Raw genomic sequence first — 24609 nt, 5'->3', positions numbered from 1 at the left:
AATTACAAACAGATTCAACTTAACACAACAAACCTACACAGTCCCTGTCTTGTTTGCACCGCCTGTATACTGCTGTTCTGAGTATATAGGGCCTGGGGGCAACACGTATTTCCTTTTTTTAATATGGGTACAGGGTTCCCCTTAATATGCGTACAAGACCCAAATAGGCTGGTAATGGGCAGGGAGGGCTACCCATGCCATTTTTCTGAATGATTTTCAACCATATTGCAGGAACCAGATATAACATTAAAACTGCAAGCAGTTTTAAATGGTGTTATTTCCGTTTAATGTCATTTTGTGCAGGGACTGTTCTAAACACGAGAAACACGTGGCACTTCACAGGCATACTACAGACACCCCTCAGGCACCATATTTAACCACTTGCTTACTGGGCACTTAAACCCCCCTCAGTCCCAGACCAATTTTCAGCTTTCAGCGCTGATGCACTTTGAGTGACAATTGCGCGGTCATACAACACTGTACCCAAATGAAATTTTTATCATTTTTTTCCCACAAATAGAACTTTCTTTTGGTGGTATTTAGTTACAGCTCGGAGTTTTATTTTTTGCTAAACAAACAAAAAAAGATGCAAAAAAAAAAAAAAATCATGTTTTAATAGTTTGTTATAAAATTTTGCAAACGGGTCATTTTTCTCCTTCATTGAAGTGCGCTGATTAGGCGGCACTGATAGGCTGCATTGGTGGGCACTGATGGGCTGCATTGGTGGGCACTGATGGGCTGCATTGGTGGGCACTGATAGGCTGCACTGGTGGGCACTGATAGGCATAGTTAAGGCGGCACTAATAGGCACAGATAAGGCGGCACCGATGGGCACAGATAAGGCGGCACTGATGGGCAAAGATGGGCACAGATAAGATGGCACGGATGGGTGGCACGGATAAGTGGCACGGATGGGCACTGATAGGTACCACAGATAGATGGGACTGATGGGCACTGATGGGTGGCACTGATAGGTGGCTCTGATAGGTGGCACTGCTGGGCACTGATGGGCGGCACTGCTGGGCACTGATGGGCGGCACTGCTGGGCACTGATGGGCGGCACTGGGGTGCAGCACCTTTGAGGCAGATTTTGGGTGGCACTGTGGGTGGCACTGCTGGGTGGCACTGTGGGTGGCACTGTGGGCACTGCTGGGTGGCACTGTGGGCACTGCTGGGTGGCACTGTGGGCACTGCTGGGTGGCACTGACAGGGGGGCACTTACTTTATTTCAGGATGGCACTGCGGGTGGCAGGTGGGCACTGGCAGGGGGCAGGTGTCCGCTTGAATTGTTGGCCGTGATCGGGACTGATGTCCCGAACACGGCCGCCGGCGATCGGCTTTTTTTTTTTCTCCTCGCGCTGTCAGCGCGAGGAGGAATACTAGCCGATTACCGGTTCCGTTTTATCACATGATCAGCTGTCATTGGCTGACAGCTGATCACGTGATAAGGGGTCGGGATCGACCCCTTACACGGATCGGTGATCAGGCGAGTCTCACGGACTCGCCGATCACAGAGCGCGCCGCGCGCGCCCCTCAGGGGGCGCGCAGGCCGCTCGTAACCGGGACGACGTCAATAGACGTAGTCCCGGCAATCTAGGTCCGCGCTAATGCCGTCATTCGGCAATAGCGCGGATCCCAAGTGGTTAAAGGAATATTTCACTTTTTTTTTCACTTTAATCGTCATTAAAATCAGTGCTCCCGCCAAAACGGTAGTTTTTAAAACTTTTTTTTGCAGTGACCCATGTCCCCTGAGGCAGGAGGCAGATCGCCAAACCCTTTTTAGCACACTATCTTGCATATTAGCCGTTAAAATTAGCACTTTCCAATTCGAACGTTCGAGTCCCATAGACTTCAATGGGGTTCTAACGTTCGTACCGAACGCGGGGGTCGTTCGCAAGTTCTGGTGCGAACCGAACCGGGGGGTGTTCGGCTCATCCCTAACCTCAATCCATACGGTAGTCCTTTTCTAAATAAATGTATAATACACAAAAAAAGTCCTCCATGAAGATAGTGATCTTCACACCAATACACTCACCAGAACATCATGCCTCACACTCTCGTGTTTTGGCAGACAAGCAGTGTAACCCAACTGGGTAAAGGATCCAACAGAGCGGTCACAGCCTCCGTGATGGGAAACAGATGAATTTGTGAGAGGAGAAAAAGAGAGCTCCACTAGTGAGGTATGTCTCAAACGGTGCAAAGTTTATTAAAAATTTTCAATCATCCCACGAACGACCAGCGATGGGACGTGGCTATACAGCAACCAGAAGTGACGTGTGCACGAGGTCCACAGTATGGTGAGACATTGCCTACTGATCTTTGACATATCGCTGGTCATTTGTAGGATTTTATCAAATGCTTGGTTCATGTAACCACAATGATTGAAGATTTTTAATAAACTTTGCAATGCTTGAGACTTACTTCACTAGTGGAGCTCTCCTTTTCTCCTCTCAGGAGTTCATCCGTTTACCATCACGGAGGCTGTGACCACTCTGTTGGATCCATTACCCAGTTGGGTTACACTGCTCACCTGCCAAAACAGGAGAGTGTGAGGCATGATGTTCTGGTGAGTGCATTACTTATGGGGAGAGGTATAAGGAGCACATACGGTGTGGTGTGAAGATCACCATTTACAAACCCTAAGTGCTCATGCACACAGGGATCAAGAAAATTTCACACAGATATGAATGGTACTCATTGGAAAGCATGGGGTAAGACTTTCCAGTCCCAAGTCGCAGGACAAGTCGCACAAGTGTGAAAGGGGCCTTATAGGCATTTGCCATTGTTTTATTCCTACCTTTAAATGCACCTCCATGTTAACTTATGTGTCCATGCATACATATAGTCATTTACAGGCAGGGAAAAAAAAACACATCACAAGCGTGTTCAGGAGAGGAGATTTTGGGCAGAAGAAATGCTTGCTGGGCAGAAAACATCTAACCACACTTAAATGTTTGACATGTTTAGCACTTTTGTGTTGAATAAATTCCTATCTGACCAGAATAAATGCCCAAAGGCTTGATGCGCCCAAATGCATTTGCAAGATGCAGCTTTAGCTGTGTTTTTATAAGCTCCTTTTTCCTGTCAGGAGTAAGAGGCTTTTAGGGCCAGATCACACCAGAACATGGTACAAGAATAGAGCATTCTGTGCACATTTCTTGCACCGCCTTCAAAATACATTGCACTTCAAATCTGAATCTGGCTTCAGTGTTAACCTAACGACACCCCATAGTGTGAACCGGCCCAAAAGAGAAATGCAAAGGCCCATTGTGCATGAGGCCTGTGTTAACCATGGTTGACAATTCATTTGTAATTGTATGGAACTGCAACACTTAAACATAGTAACATGTATTGTTTCCTTATTGTTTAGTTCTATGGACCACCACTACTTCTACTCTCATTATATCATTATTGTTTAATTATAATTGGCTACATTTTATGTTTGACTCATTTTGGTCACATTACTTGACTGTTTTAATTTGTGTGTGGTGCTGTAACCACCTTTTGTGTTGAAACCAACTGTTAAAAAGCAGCCTTTGTGATTTAGCGTTATATAATAATATATTATAATTTATTATAATAATTATTACTTTATTTAGAATGAAAGACACTGGTAAGCTTACTAAAGTTGTTTAGGTAGAAATTAAACACACCATACCTTCTGTGTTTCTTCAGCGTCAGTTTCTCTAGGTAGCTTAAGCCACTGTCTTTAAATTCAATTTGGAATGGTTTTCCTAAGCCAGGCAAAACAGTCTGAACTGCTAAATTGCCAGTAGAATCTAGGGGGGAAAAAATGAATATTTGAAAACAGAACATCAATGCCATATCACATGAGTAAATGATTTCTAAATTAAGATCATGCGGTATTCATTCTTAAAGCCAAGTTCCAATTTTATGAATAGAAATTTATATTTGTGAATAGAGGAAATTCTGGCCCTCTTCCTCCCAAAAACATAAATTGGCTACGTATAAAGGTTCTTTTTAACTGAACTGATGGAACATTATTAATCTTAAATAAGAACTAATGGCAAAATCATACATCATACATGAATGCAGAACAGTGTAGCTCAGCTAACAGGTTGTAAACAAGCCCTTAGTTTTGGAACGTGTTGGAACATAATTTATTGCTCTCTTTGTCTCTACTGGAAATATTTACCCCACTTCCTCTTCAAGTTACAGGAAGTCTCCAATGGAAAAGAGACCGGGAGAAAAAACATTTTAGGAAGACCAGGGAAGGGTTAAAAACGGTGTTGGATTTTAATAGCCGTTTGTGTCTTCCAGTCCTGGAAACCCCTATTCCATTAATTTCTTGTGCTAATGTCACCATGGCAAAAAGTGCATTGAAATCTCTCCAAGAGGATTACAAACAATAAGGCAGGGCATAGATTATGTGATATTTTGCGTAGAAAAATCTGTCAATTCCCCAATCAACACAGTCAGTGTTGATGATAGAGTCCCTCCCGCAGAGCTATTATGTTCTCCTTGTGGTGGAGCCATCCCTGCCAGGAGTACACAATGATTATCGCTAAAGGCTATAGCCACTGGCAATAATTGCATGCTAGAGATCAGGCATACTGGTTGTATCCAAGTCAATGCAATCAGCCTGCCTATAGATGGATTGAATCTCAGCTGATCCATGCTAAACCTGTGAGGATTCAAACAATCTATGGCGGCCAACTTAAGAGCCACAATTTCCCACCTTTCCCTACTCTTTTAAAAACTATTACAAAAAAACGTTGGCTGCAGTTATTTTTTAAATCATAACATCACCCTGTTAATGTAAAGCTGCCCAATCTCATCCAATTACCTAATGCAAAAGCAAGAAGCTTACTTACTAACCCAGGAAAATGTTTTGTATTTTGTAGATAATTTGAAAAAAAAATCAAAGTTGTCATATCTGAATCATCTTTATGAGATATGTGTGTGCCCAGCCTGGGCTCCAACCAGGCCACGCCCCAACACATTTTACTCTGCCCCCCCGGAGCTTAGTCGTGGGGAACATTCAAGTGCTGGGGACACTGGGTACAAACCTAAGAGAGAGGGATCCTAATGACTATTGTTGCTGTTCACTCCTGGTGCACTAAATTAAGGCTTGTCTGGCCTGAAACATTGCCAATGGTGTCTCAGTGCTGTCAACTTTATGTAGCTGCAAAGGGAAGAGTGTCCTCACATTCTTTTTCAGTGTTCTGGATATTACACAGCTTCCGTAAGCCCCATTCAAGTTAATCTGCAATGAAAATGAAAAAGGCAACCCCTAGACTGTTTGAGCCAGAGGAGTGAATATTGCTGTTTGCCTGGCTGCCACTGCACTAGTGGGAGAAGAACCTGGGACACAACTCTGCGGCCCTTGTGGAGGTAGCGCCACATAGTGTATGTATAAAAAAAGCTCCTGGCATGAGGAAGGATGATTACAGATGTTATGTGTACTGGAGTGTAACTGCACTGCTGCCAAGAACTTCTCTCATCTTTGTGACTTTATAAAATTCTTGGAAGCAAGGATAATGCGCTTTACTGTGTTTGAAACTTCACAGTGACATGGGTCTTTTAAGATTGTGAAAAAAAAAAAGGGTTGGTATTTTGCAGCCAACTAATAAAAAAGATATGTTCCACAGGTAATATTACTTACTTGACCAGTCTGCCTGGGAGACTAACTACAGACTTGTGGGTAGACATAGATTAAAATTGGAGGCCATGCAAGGAAACATGGGTCAACAAACATCACCAGAAACTAAAAATGGTATGACGCTGTGAATATCCACATACCGTATATACTCGAGTATAGGCCGACCCGAATATAAGCCGAGGCCCCCAATTTACCCCCAAAAAAACTGGCAAACTTATTGACTCGTGTATAAGCCGAGGGTAAGACATGCCTGTCCATCCCTGTGTGTGTGTCCGTCCATCCCTGTGTGTCCGTCCATCCCTGTGTGTCCGTCCATCCCTGTGTGTCCGTCCATCCATCCCTGTGTGTGTGTGTCTCCATCCATCCATCCATCCCTGTGTGTGTGTGTGTGTGTGTGTGTGTGTGTGTGTGTGTGTGTGTGTGTGTGTGTGTGTGTGTGTGTGTGTGTGTGTGTGTGTGTGTGTGTGTGTGTGTGTGTGTGTGTCCAGCCTACCTGTGTCCTGAGCCTTTGTCCCGAGCCTCCGTCCCGTGCCGAGCCTCCTTGCCTCCGTGCCTCGCCGCCGTGCCTCGCCGCCGTGCCTCGCCGCCATGCCTTGCCTCCGGTCCCGTCCCGTCCCGTCCCGTGCCGTGCCGTCCTGTGCCTTGCCTCCGTCCCGTGCCCTCTTCGTTCGTCGGCGGCCATTGTAAAATTCAAAAGCTGCGCCGCCGCCTTCGCCTGTGATAGGCGGAACACTGAATTTCCCAGCAGCCTGTGTTCCGCCTATCACAGACGTCGTATCATCCTCGTCCGTAGTACGAGGATGATACGAAGTCCGTGATAGGCGGAACACAGGCTGCTGGGAAATTCAGTGTTCCGCCTATCACAGGCGAAGGGGGAGCCGGAGGCGCGGCTTTTGAATCAGAATGGCCGCTGTCTGTCTGCTCGACACGCTGATCGAGCGGGCAGACAGCGATGACTCGAGTATAAGCCGAGGGGGGCACTTTCAGCCTCAAAAAAGAGGCTGAAAATCTCGGCTTATACTCGAGTATATACGGTATTCATATCTGTGTGACCCAGATATAATCCAGGTTTCTCAAACTATTTTGCTCTTCTGTAAAGGTGACATTTAGCCATTATATTCTTTAAATCCAAACTCTTTATAATTTCTTTGTTCTTGCCACATGAACCAAAACTATGTCAATGTCCTTTTTTATTGTATGGTTTTTCAGTAAAAATAAATGACATAAATCACATGCAAAATAAATCACATGCTTTTGCACCAAATATCATAGCTAGCTAGAATAGAGGTAATGATGGATTCGTTTTTAGTTTAGCAGCATCTGGAGTAAGAAGACCGCACTCTTGTCTTGTAAAACAAAGTGTATGACAGATACTGCAAGTATATTGCAAATGAGAACTCTCATCACTTTGGAGCTTTAACATCCCAATATAGTTAAAGCAGAAGGCATCAACAGAGTTTGTTTGCTGGCAAGTGAGTGCTCAGATGCAAAATATGTAATTAGTGAGAAAATAAATGCAAAATGCTAATGTGCAAACCTTTGATGATGAAGAATCATCTGAATTGCAAAGAAATGTTAGATGTTGTATGGTATATGGATTAAACAGAATAAAGATGTGCTCGCATTTTCTCAGTGGGCTAACGAATTATAAGTCAAGTCTCTTAAGAGTGATTTAAAGAAAGTGGCAGGCATCTTTTAAATGTAACTGTACTATACAAGAATGAAGGATGAAAAAAAGGACCATTTGGGGATTTGGGTGCATTCCATCAGGTGCCCTGAACTAAGGCAACATTTAGCAATTTTGGAAAATATGATGGCAAACACAGTCATTGTTAATAGTGAACCTAGTTCTTAATAAAAACAAAAAACAAACAGTAGAAATGTTGACATACCTGTAAATTCAATATCTTTAAGTACAGGGGGCTGGAGCTGTGTCAGTGTAAGCCCTTGTACACACGGTCGGAGATTCTGACAACCAAATTCGTTGGATTTTGTCCGACGGATTTTGTCCGAAACTGTTGCATGCACACAGTCGGACAAAGTTGTCGGAAAATCCGACGTGATGACGTTATTTTGTTACAACGGGACTACGTTCATGCTAGTAGCCAATAGCTTTGGTGTAGGAATTTGATCTGAGCATGCGTGGCACTTTGTCCGATCGGAATTCTCTACACATGATTGGAGTATGTCCGATCGGAGCATTTTGTCTGAAAATTTTACCGGCAAATTGGAAAAGTTGGTCCGTCGGATACTCCGACGGAAACAGTCCGATGCAGACCACACACAGTCGGAATATCCGACAAAACGGTCCGATCGGACACATTCCATCAGAATCTCTGACCGTGTGTACAAGGGCTAAGACCTTGCTCCATAACAAAGGAGCAACCTGAGAGGAATTTGGAGTTTTCACAGCGTCTCCAGCAAAATTCTCACTATTTGTCCCATGTGCTTCTGCTCCCAAGATGCCTATACTCCATCATTGCTGAGAAGGGATCTTCCCCTGACAAGGTATCATGGAATTGATAAACAAAAAAATAAATGTGTATCAATAATGTGAATTCCCCGAGCTCAATATGTGTGTATCAGACTCTGTGTATAAACCCCTAAGCCATAAAGGTAAGAATATAAAGCATATATATTCGCTATTAAGCATAAATGACCTATCGAAAAAATAATAAATCTTTAAATTTTTAAAAACATGACTGTGATTGGGGAGCGCTCTGTGAAAGGCTTGGGTCACAAGTAACCAATCACCAGGAAGACTAGTGACCGCAACCAATCAATGCTAGAGATGATTATGACAAGGAAGTGAAACAAGCTAAAGAGAAGCAAAAGAAGAGATATACCCCAAGGCCTTCACGCCCCCAAGAAACCAGACTTACAGGTTTACCACCCTCGTCAGAAAGAGTTGGGAGTGAGTAACAGCCATAACCCCATCGCGTGGAAGATCCGTGACCATCTGAGGAGGAGGCGCTATCCGGACACCCTTTTGACTGCTACTGCTTGTGGTGACCCTCTGTAACAGGGGGTCGTCTGGATCTGGTAAGGAGCTGATTCATTTATTTCGGTGATGGGATAAGCACACCACATCTTTGGAGAAGATTTTCAATTCGTGTATTTGCAGTTCAGCCGTTTGGAACTTTTCTTTACTGCCGTACCTCATTTGAAGTTTTGTACCACTGGTGTTCATTCACTATATGGACATTTACTTTTTATTTTTATTTTAATTTTTCATTTTTTTGATATATGACTGTATGGACATTACATAGAGTGTCTCTGAACACAGATTTATTATTTTTTCGATAGGTCATTTATGCTTAATAGCGAATATATATGCTTTATATTCTTACCTTTATGGCTTAGGGGTTTATACACAGAGTCTGATACACACATATTGAGCTCGGGGAATTCACATTATTGATACACATTTATTTTTTTGTTTTTTGAATTTAATTGCACTTATTTGTATATGGTTTATACCACACTTGGAGGTGGTCTTTTGAGACACTAGATACTAAGACCCACAGTGCGGGTCTGGTACTTTCATATACCCTAATCATATTGGGTATTTTGTGGCTAGCGCAGTTCTTTTTCTTTCTATTTCTGTTTGGTATATTTTTGGTATACATTTGAATTGCAGCTTCCGTTCAACACCATTTGTTTTTTTTTCCCGTAGCGCAGTTTTTCCCCTCTTTTTCCTGATCATGGAATTGATGCAGACTGAGGGGTTCGGCATAGCCGATATGAGGGAACCACAATAAACCAGATGCTAACCCAAGTTCCTGTGCCTGTGTCTCTGAGGTATCAGGCAACAGGTAAGACAGAAAACGATGAGTTTGTACCCTCAGCGGAAGATGGTAGTCAGAAGTGCACAGTCTGGCATCTTATAAGCACTACATCACTAGCAAGAGAGGAACTTTTGGGAATTAGGTGAAACAGAGTGACTAATTGAAATGTTTCTAATCACTGCATCTTATTTCTTCCATTCTAGTATACAATTCACTATATTGTTGATGCTAGCTGCCAATTTCATTTTATTGACTAGTAGCACAACTTTTTCATATATATTGCTATAATAATCTTACCTATGGGGATTAATGAAGTGACACAATAAAAGCTAAAAGGAAAAACACTAAAAGTGTAGTACCCCATAACCTGTGCCTTCAAATCTACTTATGTGCTTCGCACTGCGGTGCATACTACAGTTCCAAATAACGATCCAAACAGACATGTATAGCCAGCAACCAGTGTGTAAAGGAGCAGGGAAACCCTGTCTTACCTTGTCCACATCACTGGTCCTGTTCAGGGTCCAGGCTTTGTCCAGCATACCTCCCAGAGGCCTTCTGGGTCTGGGAGTCATATGAGTGGACCATTATAGCATCCTGCAGCTAACTACATTTATTGCACCACATACAAAGGTGAGTGGCAAACACAGGATCCAGTGCCAAAGCAAACATTACAGACCGACCTCACTGCAGTTGGGTCCAGGTGTAGTTCAAGGTATACACCAAGGGTCACTGATCTAGAGACTGCTAGTGAACCATAGAGCAATAAGCAAATCTTGATGGAAGCATCAGTCAAAAAAACTAAAGAAAAACTGATGAAAAATGAAATACAAAAAAAATGTTCAACAGAAGGGGTCCATCACCCAAAAACACTAGCAAAAAACTGGAGCCTCATGGAGTGGGCGGAATTATATGGATACACTGGGAGGCAGTCCCAGCAAATATTCTCAGCGTCCAATAACCTGAATAACCCATGGTCTATTAATCAATTCCTGTGTCCTGTACAATTAATATAAATAATTTAAATCACTAACAATACAACCAGCTGACGCCAGAACAGCTAACATTGAAATAGCAGCTTTCGAGACCCTGTCACCCTTACAGCTATGTAAATAAGCTCATCCCTTCCACTACATTATGTTGACTGACAGTATAGATCATGCAAGAGAAAGGTAGGGAAAAGTACCAATGCATCATATCAACCCAGCTTTTTACTTCTTGTCTCACATCTCCTTAGCTATGACATGCTGAGGAAGAGAAGTGAGCATACAGAGGAGCATTTAGTTATTTTTCTTTATATGTCATGTAGAAGCATAAGGACACCATTTAATGAAAATGGTGCAAAGATTTTAGTTTTTCTGACATAAAAAATATGTACAGTAATGGGTCATTGTATATAAATATAGACTTACTAGCACTGCTAAATATAAACATATATACACTTAAGATATATATATATATATATATATATATATATATATATATATATATATATATATATACACATATATATATATACACATACATACATACATACATACATACACACACTTAAGCTATATATTGCATTCTATTTCATTTTCAAATTTCCTGTGGTTATACTGGCTTAATGTACCCAAAGTTACAATGCATTTTCTGATGCAATGTGCCAGTTGCATCTTTCAGCTGTAATGCCATTTCCTGGTCTGCTCCTATACAATACTCTCTCATATTAATGCACCAGTATTGTGCTTGGTTTAATTTAATGACCTTTCTAAAGCTAGTAAAGTCTGAAAGTTCTCACATCTGGATATTACAGTCATAGACTGTCAAGGTGGCACCTTAGCCGATATGGACTGTATAGGGTGCCAAGTGGTAGACATAAAATAGTAGAGGTATAGACAGACATCGGGTTCCTGGGAGAGTGGAGCACACTGGAACAGCGAGAGACTGATGGACAGAACTTCAGGAAAAGACCCTCAGCAGACCTCTGTTTTTCAAGGTGGACAGAACGGTCCCATGGAAAAGCAGGAAATGTGGATCTCCCAAGGTACAGAGTCCAAGAGCCATCAACATTTCACAAGGACTCATTGCATGCTGACCCCTGATTGCAACCCCTGGGTCCAATTTGACCTAAGCATCAAGCAACTAGAAACAGATAAACACAAGATAGCAGTGAACTTGAACAGACAGCTGGATACTGGCAAGAGGTCAGAGCAGGCAGATACAGATAACCATGATACAATAGGGAGGTCAGGAAATGTAAAAGACTTGGATAACCAGGATACAAACCAAAGGTCAGGGCAGGCAGCGGACACAGATAACCAGGACAAAAACAAAAGGTTAGGGCAAGCTGCAGACAAAGATAAACAGAACAAAAGCTGGGGTCAGTACAGGATATAGGCAAGAAGGAACCCACTAGAAAGGGGCATGGTAGCAAGCTTGTAAAGTGTAGCTTATGCAGAGAGCAAAGCAAAGGGTTGCACCAAGTTTAAATAGGTAGGTCAGGAGCAGGAAGCCACACCGATTGCTTGGGGCTGGAAGGAGGAAGCTACGCTGATTGGCTGTGGTTGGAAGCTGCACTGATTGGCAGAGGCATTGCGGAAAGTCCAGGTAGCCACTCGCTATAAGGGCAGATATGATGCTGGAATGTAGGGGTTAAGTAGGATAACAGAACCCCCTCTTAAGAGGCCTTCCTACATGTCTGAAGCCAGCTTTAAAAAGGTAATTTTTAACAACATGAGGTGGATGTGGATATCCAAGACTGCTCAGAGACATATCCTTTTCAATCAATGAGGCACTGGAGTGTACCTCTGGAGGACTGAGTCCAAGATTTAACTCATTTTCCTGGTTGTCTTTGTAGATGGGAGTAGTAGTAGGAGCAAGCAGAGGAAACGTGTTGAGGAGTTTAAGAAACAAAGAAATGAAAAAATTGCAAATTTTGAGGAGAAATTTGAAGCAAATATTATTTATCTTGGAGGTGATCATATAAGGGCCAATGAATTTATGAGCAAATTTTAGAGATGGCACCTTGAGTGCTAGATTCTAGATGGAGAGCTAGACTCACCCCCCTGGCTAGAGAGGTTGCGGTTTGAATCTGTGGAGGTCTGTAAAGTTTTGAACTTCACACAAAATTGAAGTAAAAGAGCTTAAAGCAACTAATAAAGTATGAATCTCAGGAGAGCAAGGAATGGGAAAAGTTGTGAATGTTGCCTACAGATCATAAAGTAGAGGGTTTTCCAAGAGCTGGAACCAATATGATTTTTGTGGTAGAATTTAGTCAATGGAAGGGTAGAGGCCCAGTTGTCATGACGAACAAAGCAAACACCAGAGTTATACGAAGTGTCAGTGAAAAATTCAATGTCTATGTGGGGCCAGGGCTCCTTGGGGATAGGTAGGTGAAAGAGCCTGCTGCAGAAAAGGCTGTGATACCAGAGGATTATGGGAAGCCTGGAGCTGATCAAAGTGTGTAGCCAGTTATTGCAGGAATATCAATATAATCTGATCAGACCCCTGAGCTTCAAGAATATCCCCCGGATCAGGTAGTCAGGAAGCTGGAATAAGCCAGTAGGTTCCTTAGTTCAAGCAAGAGATTAAAGGATGCACCTTCATTGGAATGGACCCCTCCACTACACTGCACTGGGGGAGCAAGAGGCATGGCATCAGACGCATAAAAGCAAAGGTGGAGTTTTGTCCTTTAGAGTGTAAGCTCTGGTGATGAGTTGTCTTATTCATTTAGCAATGGTAGACATGGCAGTAGGATTTTCTCTGTGAGGTCCTGAAGGTAGGACATATAGGGAGTCTGTCTTCCAGATAGAAACTGTTTCTTTGAGGTAGACTGACTCTGGCTAATGCTGCGTACACACGATCAGACTATCCGGCGGACTTGGTCCGGCGGACCAGAGTCCGCCAGACAATCCGCTTGTGTGTGGGCTCCGCTGACTTTTCTTTCCCAAAAGTCCGGCGGACTTAGAAAGTAGTTTTGACTCAAAAATTACGGCCGTCTGTGTGCTAGTCTGCCGGACTTTTGAAATGAACAGACTTTCCCGCACACGGAGAAAAGTCCGTTCATTTTGAACGCGGCTCCAAGTAGACGGGACTAGCGAAGGAGGTCAATGTCACCACCTTCGGCGGCGAAATTGACACGTCGCTGGCCCCGTCACCTGGTATGTACTTAAAGGGGAAGCCCTACGCCAAAGAAAACGGCATGGGGGCCCCCCCCAAAGTCCATATTAGACACTTATCCGATCACGCAGCCCGGCCAATCAGGAAAGGGGGTGGGGATGAGCTAGCGCCCCCCCCTAAGCCGTACCAGGCTGCGTGCCCTCAACATGGTTATAAAGGTTATGACAAAATAGTGAGGCCAGAAGTTTTTGAAAATGGAAAAAGATGAAGCCTGTCCTTTAAGACCAAGTTCTTTTCAGGTTTTAATGGTAGGAAGGACAGAATGTGAGGCAGAGAGTAAACACAGGGACTGAAGTGCATGTGTCCACACCAGGCAAATACAGTGGTGTGAAAAAGTGTTTGCCCCCTTCCTCATTTCCTGTTCGTTTGCATGTTTGTCACACTTAAGTGTTTCGGAACATCAAACCAATTTAAACAATAGTCAAGGACAACACAAGTAAACACAAAATGCAATTTGTAAATGAAGGTGTTTATTATTAAAGGTGAAAAAAAATCCAAACCATCATGGCCCTGTGTGAAAAAGTGATTGCCCCCTAAACCTAATAACTGGTTGGGCCACCCTTAGCAGCAACAACTGCAACCAAGCATTTGCAATAACGTGCAGTGAGGCTTTTACAGCGTCCTGGAGGAATTTTGGCCCACTCATCTTTGCAGAATTGTCCTAATTCAGTTACATTAGAGGGTTTTCGAGCATGAACGGCCTTTTTAAGGTCATACCACAACATCTCAATAGGATTCAGGTCAGGACTTTGGCTAGGCCCCTCCAAAGTCTTAATTTTGTTTTTCTTCAGCCATTCGGTGGTGGACTTGCTGGTGTGTTTAGGATCATTGTCCTGCTGCAGAACCCAAGTTCGTTTCAGCTTGAGTACACGAACAGATGGTCGGACATTCTCCTTCAGGATCTCTTGGTAGACAGCAGAATTCATAGTTCCTTTTATCACGGCAAGTCTTCCAGGTCCTGAAGCAGCAAAACAGCCCCAGACCATCACACTACCACCACCATATTTTACTGTTGGTATAATGTTCTTTTTATGAAATGCAGTGTTCCTTCTACGCCAGATATACTTGGACACACACCTTCCAAAGAGTTCCACTTTTGTCTCATCGGTCCACAGAATGTTGTCCCAAAAGTCTTGGGGATCATCAAGATGTGTTGTGGAGAAATTGAGACGAGCTTTGATGTTCTTTTTGCTCAGCAGTGGTTTTCTCCTTGGAACTCTGCCATGCAGGCCATTTTTGCCCAGTCTTTTCCTGATGGTGGAGGCATGAACGCTGACCTTAACTGAGGCAAGTGAGGCCTGCAGTTCCTTGGACGTTGTTGTGGGGTCTTTTGTGACCTCTTGGATGAGTCGTCGCTGCGCTCTTGGGGTAATTTTGGGCGGCCGGCCACTCCTGGGAAGGTTCACCACTGTTCCATGTCTTCGCCATTTGTGGATAATGGCTCTCACTGTGGTTCGCTGGATTCCCAAAGCTTTGGAAATGGCTTTATAACCCTTTCCAGACTGATAGATCTCAATTACTTTCTTTCTCAATTGTTCCTGAATTTCTTTGGGTCTCGGCATGATGTGTAGCTTTTAAGGATCTTCTGGTGGACCTTACTGTGTCAAGCAGCTCCTATTTAAGTGATGCCTTGATTGTGAACAGGTGTGGCAATAATCAGGCCTGGGTGTGGCTAGAGAAATTGAACTCAGGTGTGGACAACCACAGTTATAGTATGTTTTAACAAGGGGGGCAATCACTTTTTCACACAGGGCCATGATGGTTTGGATTTTTTTTCACCTTTAATAATAAACACCTTCATTTACAAATTGCATTTTGTGTTTACTTGTGTTGTCCTTGACTATTGTTTAAATTGGTTTGATGTTCCGAAACACTTAAGTGTGACAAACATGCAAAGGAACAGGAAATGAGGAAGGGGGCAAACACTTTTTCACACCACTGTAAGTATTTCCAGGTACACTAGTAAATATTTCTGGAAGTGGCTTTTCCTGCTTTTAACAAAGTAGGAATGGCATACTCAGGAGAGGGGGTTGTCTCCTAATAGTTTGAGTGTGTATATGCACCTTCTGGGCCAATTTGGTGCAATAAGAATTACCAATTTTTTTATTTTGCCCAATTATGCAGGGCAGGTATTTGCACTGGAGGGAAGGCATAGATTAGTCTGAACTGAGATCAGGGCATTGTCAAGGAATCCACAGTCACTGCTATGGGATCATTGGTTCTGACCAAAAGCAGAGGAAATATCTTGTTGAATCTGGAGGCAGGATATCCACATCCAGTGCCCATCTCTGACATATCAGGTTGAAGATGTTGGGGGTGTCCTGGGATGCGGGCAGCAGAGACTGCTGCACATTGATTCTACATCCTTAATGATCTGGCTTGTTTCCTTCAAGGCTGCATAACTCCTCATTCCTCCTCAGTGGTTGATGTAAGCCACAGCCATAGCACTGTCTTACTGCACTGATTGTGTGCCCTTGCAGAAGGGGGGGGGGGGGGGGGGGGTCAGTGGTGCACAGTAATACTTACTACTCTAGGCTCCAGGATGTTGATGGGGAGCTTGGATTCCACCAAGGACCATGATCCATGAACTGTGAGGGACTGAAAAACTCCTCCCCAGCCTGAATGACTGGTATCTGTCATAATCACTTTCCAGTGATATGGAAAACACATCTTCCCAATTGTTAAGGCTGAATTGGAGATCTTCCAAGCTAGTGAATTCCTTACTTCTGCTAGACAGGAGCATGATTAGGTCAAGAAGGAGTCTGCTTGTTCCATGCCAACAAGATGTTGTGTTGGAGAGATCTCAAATAAAATTGGGCAAATGGAATAGCCTCAAAAGGAGGCTACCATGAGATCCAGACCTCTCATGGAGAATCTAACAGGGGCATCTCTTTGATCTATAGCTCGAAGGTGAATTCTGACAGAGAGCAGTTTCTTCTCTGAGAGAAAGACTTTTGCTTAGGATGTGTCTCAAATCAAATCCAAGTATTTCAGGTAAAAAGAAGGTAGGAATGCAAGTTTTTGGAAGCTGATCGTCCAACTGAAAGCCTGAAGCATCTGAATTGTCCTTTGGACATCTGTGGATAGCTGTAAGGGAGATTAATTCTTCAGAGGAAAGTCATCTAGATAGCTTGTACCCTGGATGACCTGAGTTTTTAGAAGGGCAAGAAGGGGTGTAAGAACCTATGTGAATACTCTGGGAACAGAGGATAGGTAAAGGTTGTGTCACTGCGGAAAACTGGAAGGGTTTATTAAAAAAAATATGTTGGGACTTTATGAGAAAACGACTGCTATAGAGTTCATGTGTCTCCATCCTTGAATCATATAGGGATGGAAGAGCACTGATGAGGTGGATCAATGGGAATATTCAGATAGGCACCTTGGATGTCTGTCTATGGATATGTAACATGTGTTAGAGAGGCAATAATGGACCTTGTGGATTCCAATGTAAAATTTTGGAATTTGGAGGTACTGTATTTGTTTAGGGATTTTAGATCCAGGATAGTACAAATTTCCGATGGGTTTTTCGTTCTGTGAAAAGGTTTTAAGCTTTTGAACTTGCCCTGTAGATGTATTAGCACAACTATTCCCTAGGAAAACACACACTATGTGGTGTGGTGTTTGAAAAGTGATGGTTCAGGGCATTCTGCAAATTTGACTGTACTTGGGCAAATTTTGGTTGATATAAGAGAAGAAAGCAATGAGGGGGTCGTTTTTAACTCTATTTTGTACTCCTTTGAAACCACTGATTGAACCTACAAGTCTGAGACACCTGTGACCAAAAAAGAAAGAAACTGTAACAGATGTCCTCTCACGCTTAGAAATGAGGGTGCCTTTTCATTTGGAAAAGGGCTTTGAGGATTATTTGGAGAGCTTTGTGGGCCAAATTTTGAACTGAAAGGAAGGACTGAACTTCCCGTGACAACTTTTAACCACTTGCCTACTAGGCACTTTCACCCCCTTCCTGGCCAGGCAAATTTTCAGCTTTCAGGGCTGTCGCACTTTCCATTACAATTGCGCAGTCATGCAACATTATACCATAATAAAATGTTTTGCATTTTTTTCACGCAATAGAGATTCCTTTTGGTGTTATTTAAAGCGGTTCCGCACCTTTAAAAAAAATATTAAAAGCCAGCAGCTACAAATATTGCAGCTGCTGACTTTTAATAAATTCACACTTACCTGTCCCAGGGTCCAGCGATGTCGGCGGCAGATGACGAGCGATCGCTCGTCTCTCTGCTGCCCCCGCCGCCATCCTCTGTCAGGGAATCGGGAAGTGAAGCGCTGCGGCTTCACTGCCCGGTTCCCTACTGCGCATGCGCGAGTCGCGCTGCGCGTCTCTGCTGGTTCCCGCTGTGTCCTGGGAACTGTGTGTTTACCAGAACACAACGGGGGGCGGGGCATCTGCGGTCTGTCCCGGAAGTGGGTGCAGATACCTGGATTATCCAGGTAACTGCACCCCCCTCCCCCCTGAAAGGTGCCGATTGTGGCACCGGAGGGGGGGAGGGATCAAATGAGCAGAACTTCCACTTTAGGGTGGAGAACCGCTTTAATAATCACTGGGATTTTCATTTTTTCTAAAGACTGAAAAAAATATGTTTTTATAGTTTAATAGTTGAATTTTTCTCCTTCACTGATGTGCACTGATGAGGCTGCACTGATGAGGCTGCACCGATAGATACTAATAGGCACTGGTAGGTGGCACTGATGGGCACTGATTGGCAGAACTGATAATCAGTGCCCTGATTATCAGTGTCCATTTCCCTTTAACCACTTCAGTACTGGGCCTATGCTGGCACTTCTCTCCTACATGTAAAAATCATAATTTTTTTGCTAGAAAATTACTCAGAACCCCAAAACATTAAAATGGCGGTCATTGCAACTTTTACCTTACACAGAATTTGCACAATAATTTTTCAAACGCCTTTTTTTGGAAAAAAGATGGCTTCATGAACTAAAAAATAACAAAACAGTAAAGTTAGCCCAATTTTTTGTATAATGTGAAAGATGATTTTACGGCGAGTAAATAGATACCCAACATGTCACACTTTAAAATTGCGTCAAACTTCGGTACTTAAAAATCTCCATAGGCGACGCTTTGAACATTTTTACAGGTTGCACACGCTCTCACGCATGTGGCGATACCTCACATGTGTGGTTTGAACGGTGTTTACATATGTGTGTGGGACTTACGTGTGTGTTCGCTTCTGAAAGCGAGCTACCGGGTACAGTAGCATTTAAATTTTTATTTAATTTTTTTTAAAATGTATCACTTTTACTCCTATTGCAAGGAATGTAAACATCCCTTGTAATAGGAATCTATTGTGACAGGTCCTCTTTATGGAGAGATGCGGGCTCAATAAGACACCACATCTCTCCTCCAGGCTGGAAAGCATGAGATTGAGGGAAAAAAATTCACAGATCTCATGCTGACAACCGCAATCACGTTTGTTTACGGTTTTCAGCGATTACAGGGGGCGCACAGGAAGCGCAATCATGGAGAATATCAATAGATGCCCTCCCGGCTAAGTAAGCAGTCTATGTAGCCGTCATTCGGCTATAGTGCGGGCAGGAAGGGGTTAACGAATTAGTCAAGTGCCTGACCAAAGAGATGTCTTGCTTCAAAGGACATACTGTATGTGTGGGGCATGTTTTACAGTCAGCTTCAGCTGACTAGGCTTTGAGACACAAGATTCTGTGCATGTGAATGGAAGTCAGTGCAATTCTGGAAATTTCTATCATTATTTGTTCTAGGGCATCCACATAAAAGAGCATGGCAATAGAAGACTACCAGATGCCCTGTTAATAAAATGGAAGGCGGAATTAAACCTTACGCTCACTCCAGATCAGCAAACCAATATTATCAGCTTAGCACTTCTTCAATCTGTACTAAGATACAGGAAACTAATTTCAAAATGCTGACAAGATGGTACTATACACCAACTTTTCTACATAAATTCTTCCCACACACTACTGATTGTTTCTGGCAATGCCACAGGGAACAGGCAATGAGGCTACATATCTTCTGGTCCTGTTCCAAACTCGGAAAGAAGTCCAGAGGATTGTCCAAAAATTTACGGATTACGAGGTACCAGTAGACCCTGCCTTTTTTCTTCTACATGTATCCAATATCCCAGCTAAAATTTACAAACAATCTATTATAAATCACTTTCTTAATGCTGCCAAGTCTTGTATTCCTCTCACTTGGAAAAACCTATAACCCCTGACAATTGGCGTTTGGTTTAACAGGGTGAAAGACAAACAAAATGGAAGATCTGGTGCTTACAGCACAACCTAAACGCGAACGATACTCCAAAACCTGGCCATTGTGGAATATGTTTGTTTACTCTGAGGAATGGATAGCTCTCTTTGCTACATAGACCACTGGCAAACAAAACCCTATGATATTAGTAACTTCAACCAGAGGATGGTAACAGATCCTTTTTTTTGCAAGTGTAAAGAGAGCCTTTATGAGAATCTCAAATTTCCTATCTGTAGAACCTTTGAATGAACATATTCAATAGGTACAGTAAAATGTTTGCTTAAGACTCAGACAGGAGGATCTACTACTGAAACAGACTGCATTTTAGTGAACTCTTTTTCAACTGGATAGAGCGATGATTTTCTAAGAGGTGAATTTGTTTTCTAGATTGACACAATTGACATAAACTGACCATTCTATTTGTTCAAGAATGGGAAAGGTCTCTTTGTACCGGGTCCTCTTCATTCCTTACTACCCTGTAGAAATGGCCTTGTGATGAAAGATCAGGAAGAAACGTGTGTGTGTGCGCGCAATGTAACAACTGGTCATCCACCTGACACTAAGCTTTGAGTGGTTTCATTTTAGTGCCAAGTTTGAATATTCATAGTGCTGAGTTAATAGATTCCAAACATGGTCCTTGTTTTTATAGTAACAGTCATAACTTCACATGGCTGGTCCCTGTATAGCAGGGATATGCAATTAGTGGACCTCCAGCTGTTGCAAAACTACAAGTCCCATCATGTCTCTGCCTCTGGGTGTCATGCTTGTGGCTGTAAGAGTCTTGCTATGCCTCATGGGACTTGTAGTTCTGCAACAGCTGGAGGTCTGCTAATTGCATATCCCTGCTGTATAGGGTTCTTGGCTTCGTCTGTCATGGTGGGCATATCCTTGGAGGGGTCTTTAAGGTCTGGGTTCCATAGTGATGGACTAAGGCCATGTACCTGTATAACGCCTTGCGGCTAACTACATGCATTGCACAAAGTGCCGACGTGAACAACCATGCAAAATTACACAATGCTGGGTCCAGGTGCGGTTCCCAAAGTTTTTTACAAAAGCTGAACCTATCCAGATGCACTACTCCTTTTTTTTAGAAGACAGTGAATATTTTAGTTGAATAGTTGATTGAGAACTCTAAAGAGAAAATAAAAAAACTAATTAAGCAAAGAGTGATTCCCCAGTAAGGGAGAAGAGATCCATCACCTTAGAACACTAGCAAAAAACAGAGGACTCACAGAGTGGACTAGGGTCATAAGGGGTATGTGCAGGGGGTCATGTCCTCAAAAGCTTTCTAGTGGCCAATCATCTCAAAGTACCACCCTATAACCCATGGTCTATGAATACTCTGTGTCCTGTACAGTTCGACAAAGATATAATAATAGCATTATATAACCAGCCAGGCAAACAGCATTGCCTGTAGTCAAACTGTGCATCCATTTGTCTGTAGCTAAATGATTATTGATATAAATGGCAGCTTTTAAAGCAGCCTCAAATTTAATACAGTAGTGTTCAATCCTTCGTGGTTGTTCACATATTGGAGATGTAAACCTGAATCTGCTTTATGGCAAATGGCGTGACCATGCTAGGACTAGTTTGTGGTCCAGGAGTCAGAGGTTTAATGCTGTATCCGCAAACATGACAAGAATTAGGGCATTGGAGTATTATAGGTGTAACTACAGGCCACCTATTTACCCTTTTGAGCAAAATTTTCTAGAAGGCTAAAGTCTGTTTTCTGTCTTGCACATAACTGGGTTTTTAAAGTGAAAATATTTTTATCGTATTTACTAAGCTCAGTGAACCTACCCTTGCAAAGTGAATAGTCACTTTACTAACAGTCTGTATCTCAATGTATTTAGGTCTTACAACCACACAAGCACCTCAGCTTCTCAATATACCATAGACAAAGGAAGATCATTTAACAGGTAATTCTCATGCCACAATTTTACATGATTTAAGTAATATATTTAGATGTTGTGACCAAATGCGCGGCCATTCTAAGCCCTTGTACACACGGTCGGAGAATCCGTCGGAATGTGTCCTATCGGACCGTGTCGTCGGATAATCCGACTGTGTGTGGTATGCATCGGACTGATTCCGTCGGAATATCCGTTGGACCCAATTTTCCAACATGTTGGAAATATGTCCCGACCAACTGGTTCGATCGGACATACTCCGATCATGTGTAGAGAATTTTGATCGGACCAAGTGCCACGCATGCTCAGATCAAATTCCTACATCAAAGCTATTGGCTACTAGCCTGAACGTAGTCCCATCGTAACGAAATTACGTCATCACGTTCTGAATGATCGGATTTTTCGACAACCTAGTCCGACCGTGTGTATGTAACAGTTTCGGACAAGATCCAACGGACAAAATCCGACGGACAAAATCCGACGGATTTGGTTGTCGAAATCTCCGACCGTGTGTACAGGGGCTAACATTCAAAGCTTCTAGACTTAAAACAAAACAGCAAGTTTACCAGCTAGCCAAGACCCTGAAACTGAGCTGCAGCATGGTGGCCAAGACCCCACAGCGTTTTAATAGGACAGGCTCCACTCAGAACAGGCCTTTCCATGGTCAACCAAAGAAGTTGAGTGCACGTGCTCAGCGTCATATCCAGGGGTTGTCTTTGGAAAATAGAGGTATGAGTGCTGCCAGCATTACTGCAAAGGTTAAAAGGGTGGGGGGGGGTCAGCCTGCCAGTGCTCAGACTATACACCGCACACTGCATCAAATTGGTCTGCATGGCTGTTGTCCCAGAAGGAAGCCTCTTCTAAAGATGATGCACAATAAAGCCCGCAGTTTGCTGAAGAAAAGCAAACTAAGGACATGTATTACTGGAACCATGCCCTGTGTTCTGCTGAGATCAAGAAAGACATATTTGGTTTAGATGGTGTCAAGCGTGTGTGGTGGCAACTAGGTGAGCAGTATAAAGACAAGCATGTCTTGCCTACTGTCAAGCATGTTTGTGGGAGTGTAATGGTCTGGAGCTACATGAGTGCTGCCGGCAATGGGGAGCTACAGTTCATTGAGGGAACCTTGGATGCCAACATGCACTGTGACATACTGAGGCAGAGCATGATACCCTCCCTCCCTTCGGAGACTGCCCCGCAGGGCAGTATTCCAACATGGAAACACCAAACACACCTCCAAGATGACCACTGCCTTGCTAAAGAAGCTGAGATTTAAGGTAATAGACTGATCAAGCATGTCTTCAGATCTAAACCCTATTGAGCATATGTAGGGCATCCTCAAACAGGAGGTGGAGGAGCGCAAAGTCTCTAACATCCACCAGCGCTGTGATGTCTTATTGAAGGAGTGGAAGAGGAATCCGGTGGCAACCTGTGAAGCTCTAGTGAACTTCATGCCAAAAAGGGTTAAGGCAGTGCTGGCAAATAATGGTAGCCACAAAAAATATTGACAATTTGGGCCCAATTTGGACATTTTCACTTAGGGGTGTACTCACTTTTGTTGCCAGCAGTTTAGACATTAATGGGTGTGTGTGTTGAGTTATTTTGAGTAGACAGCAAATGACACTGTTATACAAGCTGTACACTCACTACTTTACATTGTAGCAAAGTGTAATTTCTTCAGTGTTGTCACATGAAAAGATATAATAAAATATTTACATAAATATGAGGGGTGTACTCACTTTTGTTAGATACTGCACATAGATAGGAAAAGCAGGGGAGAAATGCCTTGCGGTAACCCATTCCTCCTTAAGGTGGAAGTTCACTCAAAATCTAACAGACTTATGCCTTGTACACACAGTCGGACATTCAAACCACAAAATCCGTCAGATTTTTTCCTAAACTGGTGTTGCATACACACGGTCAGACAAAGTTGTCAGAAAATCCTATAGTTCGGGACGTGATGACGTTCGTTCCTTCAGACGGGACTACGTTGAGGCTAGTAGCCAATAGCTTTGGTCTCGTTTTGATCAGAGCATGCGTGGCACTTTGTCAGAAAAATTCCGATCTGATTTTTTTGTCGGAAAATTTGAGATCCTGCTCTCAAATTTTTTCAGTCGTAATTTCTGACGGAAAAAGTCCGATAAAGCCCACACACGATGGGACTTTCCGATAATATAATCCGATCTGACCTTTTCCGTCAGAATTTCTGTACAAGGCATAAATCTACACACCCCCCCCCCCCCCCCACACCCACCCTTATTCTAGGACTAATCTATCTACCCTGTGAAAGAAAATATGCCTTCACTTATCTATTCTGAAGCTACTGCAGTCCAGTCACATGATCTCCCCAGCAGCAGTTTCATTGTAGAGGAGAGATCACAAACAAAGGCTGCAGATGCCTGTGTGGTGACATAATTCATATGCTTACTATGAGACATCTGTTGTTGGCTGCCCCTCCTCTACACTAAGTCCGGTACCGAGACCCGATCACGTGACCAGACCATATCGGCTTTAGAATACGATATTATAAACATCTTTCCTTTCACAGGGTCAATATAATAGTCTTGGAATGGGGGTGGACGTAGGTTTAGCCTTAGTTAGATTTGAATTGAACTTCTACTTTAAGGGTGCAAGGGCACACCAGAATCCCTGCACACCCCAACAGCAGTTGAGGACCTCCAGCGTGTTCCTGCACCAAATCCTGCAAGTAAAACATAAATGGCTACTGCTTTACTTGATTGTTTAGTAGGCTCCTTAAGTAAGGTGAACATGAAAAGCTTCTTCCATGTGTACCTTACTTTAAAAAGCTAGTTAGAAATTAAAACTTCTAGCCTGATCATTTAAAGCCTGTTTAGTCTTAACATA

The 24609-nt window shown here is 43.1% G+C and overlaps 1 protein-coding gene across 1 annotated transcript in view; it reads right to left on the bottom strand.

Annotated features, from left to right (window-relative positions):
* ZBBX (zinc finger B-box domain containing) overlaps window positions 1-24609 on the bottom strand; it is a 350269-nt gene that overhangs the window by 225047 nt on the left and 100613 nt on the right. Inside the window, exon 10 of the mRNA XM_077488037.1 lies at window positions 3659-3779. Within this exon, the coding sequence (XP_077344163.1) occupies window positions 3659-3779 (121 nt within the window). The remainder of the gene's footprint in view (window positions 1-3658; window positions 3780-24609) is intronic.

The sequence above is a fragment of the Lithobates pipiens genome, unplaced genomic scaffold (genome assembly GCF_037356315.1).
Source record: "Lithobates pipiens isolate NorthernLeopardFrog02 unplaced genomic scaffold, aLitPip1_a1.2 Scaffold_18, whole genome shotgun sequence".
NCBI lineage: Eukaryota > Metazoa > Chordata > Amphibia > Anura > Ranidae > Lithobates > Lithobates pipiens.
Note: the sequence above shows the minus strand (reverse complement) of the source record. Positions and strands in the feature narration are given on the sequence as shown.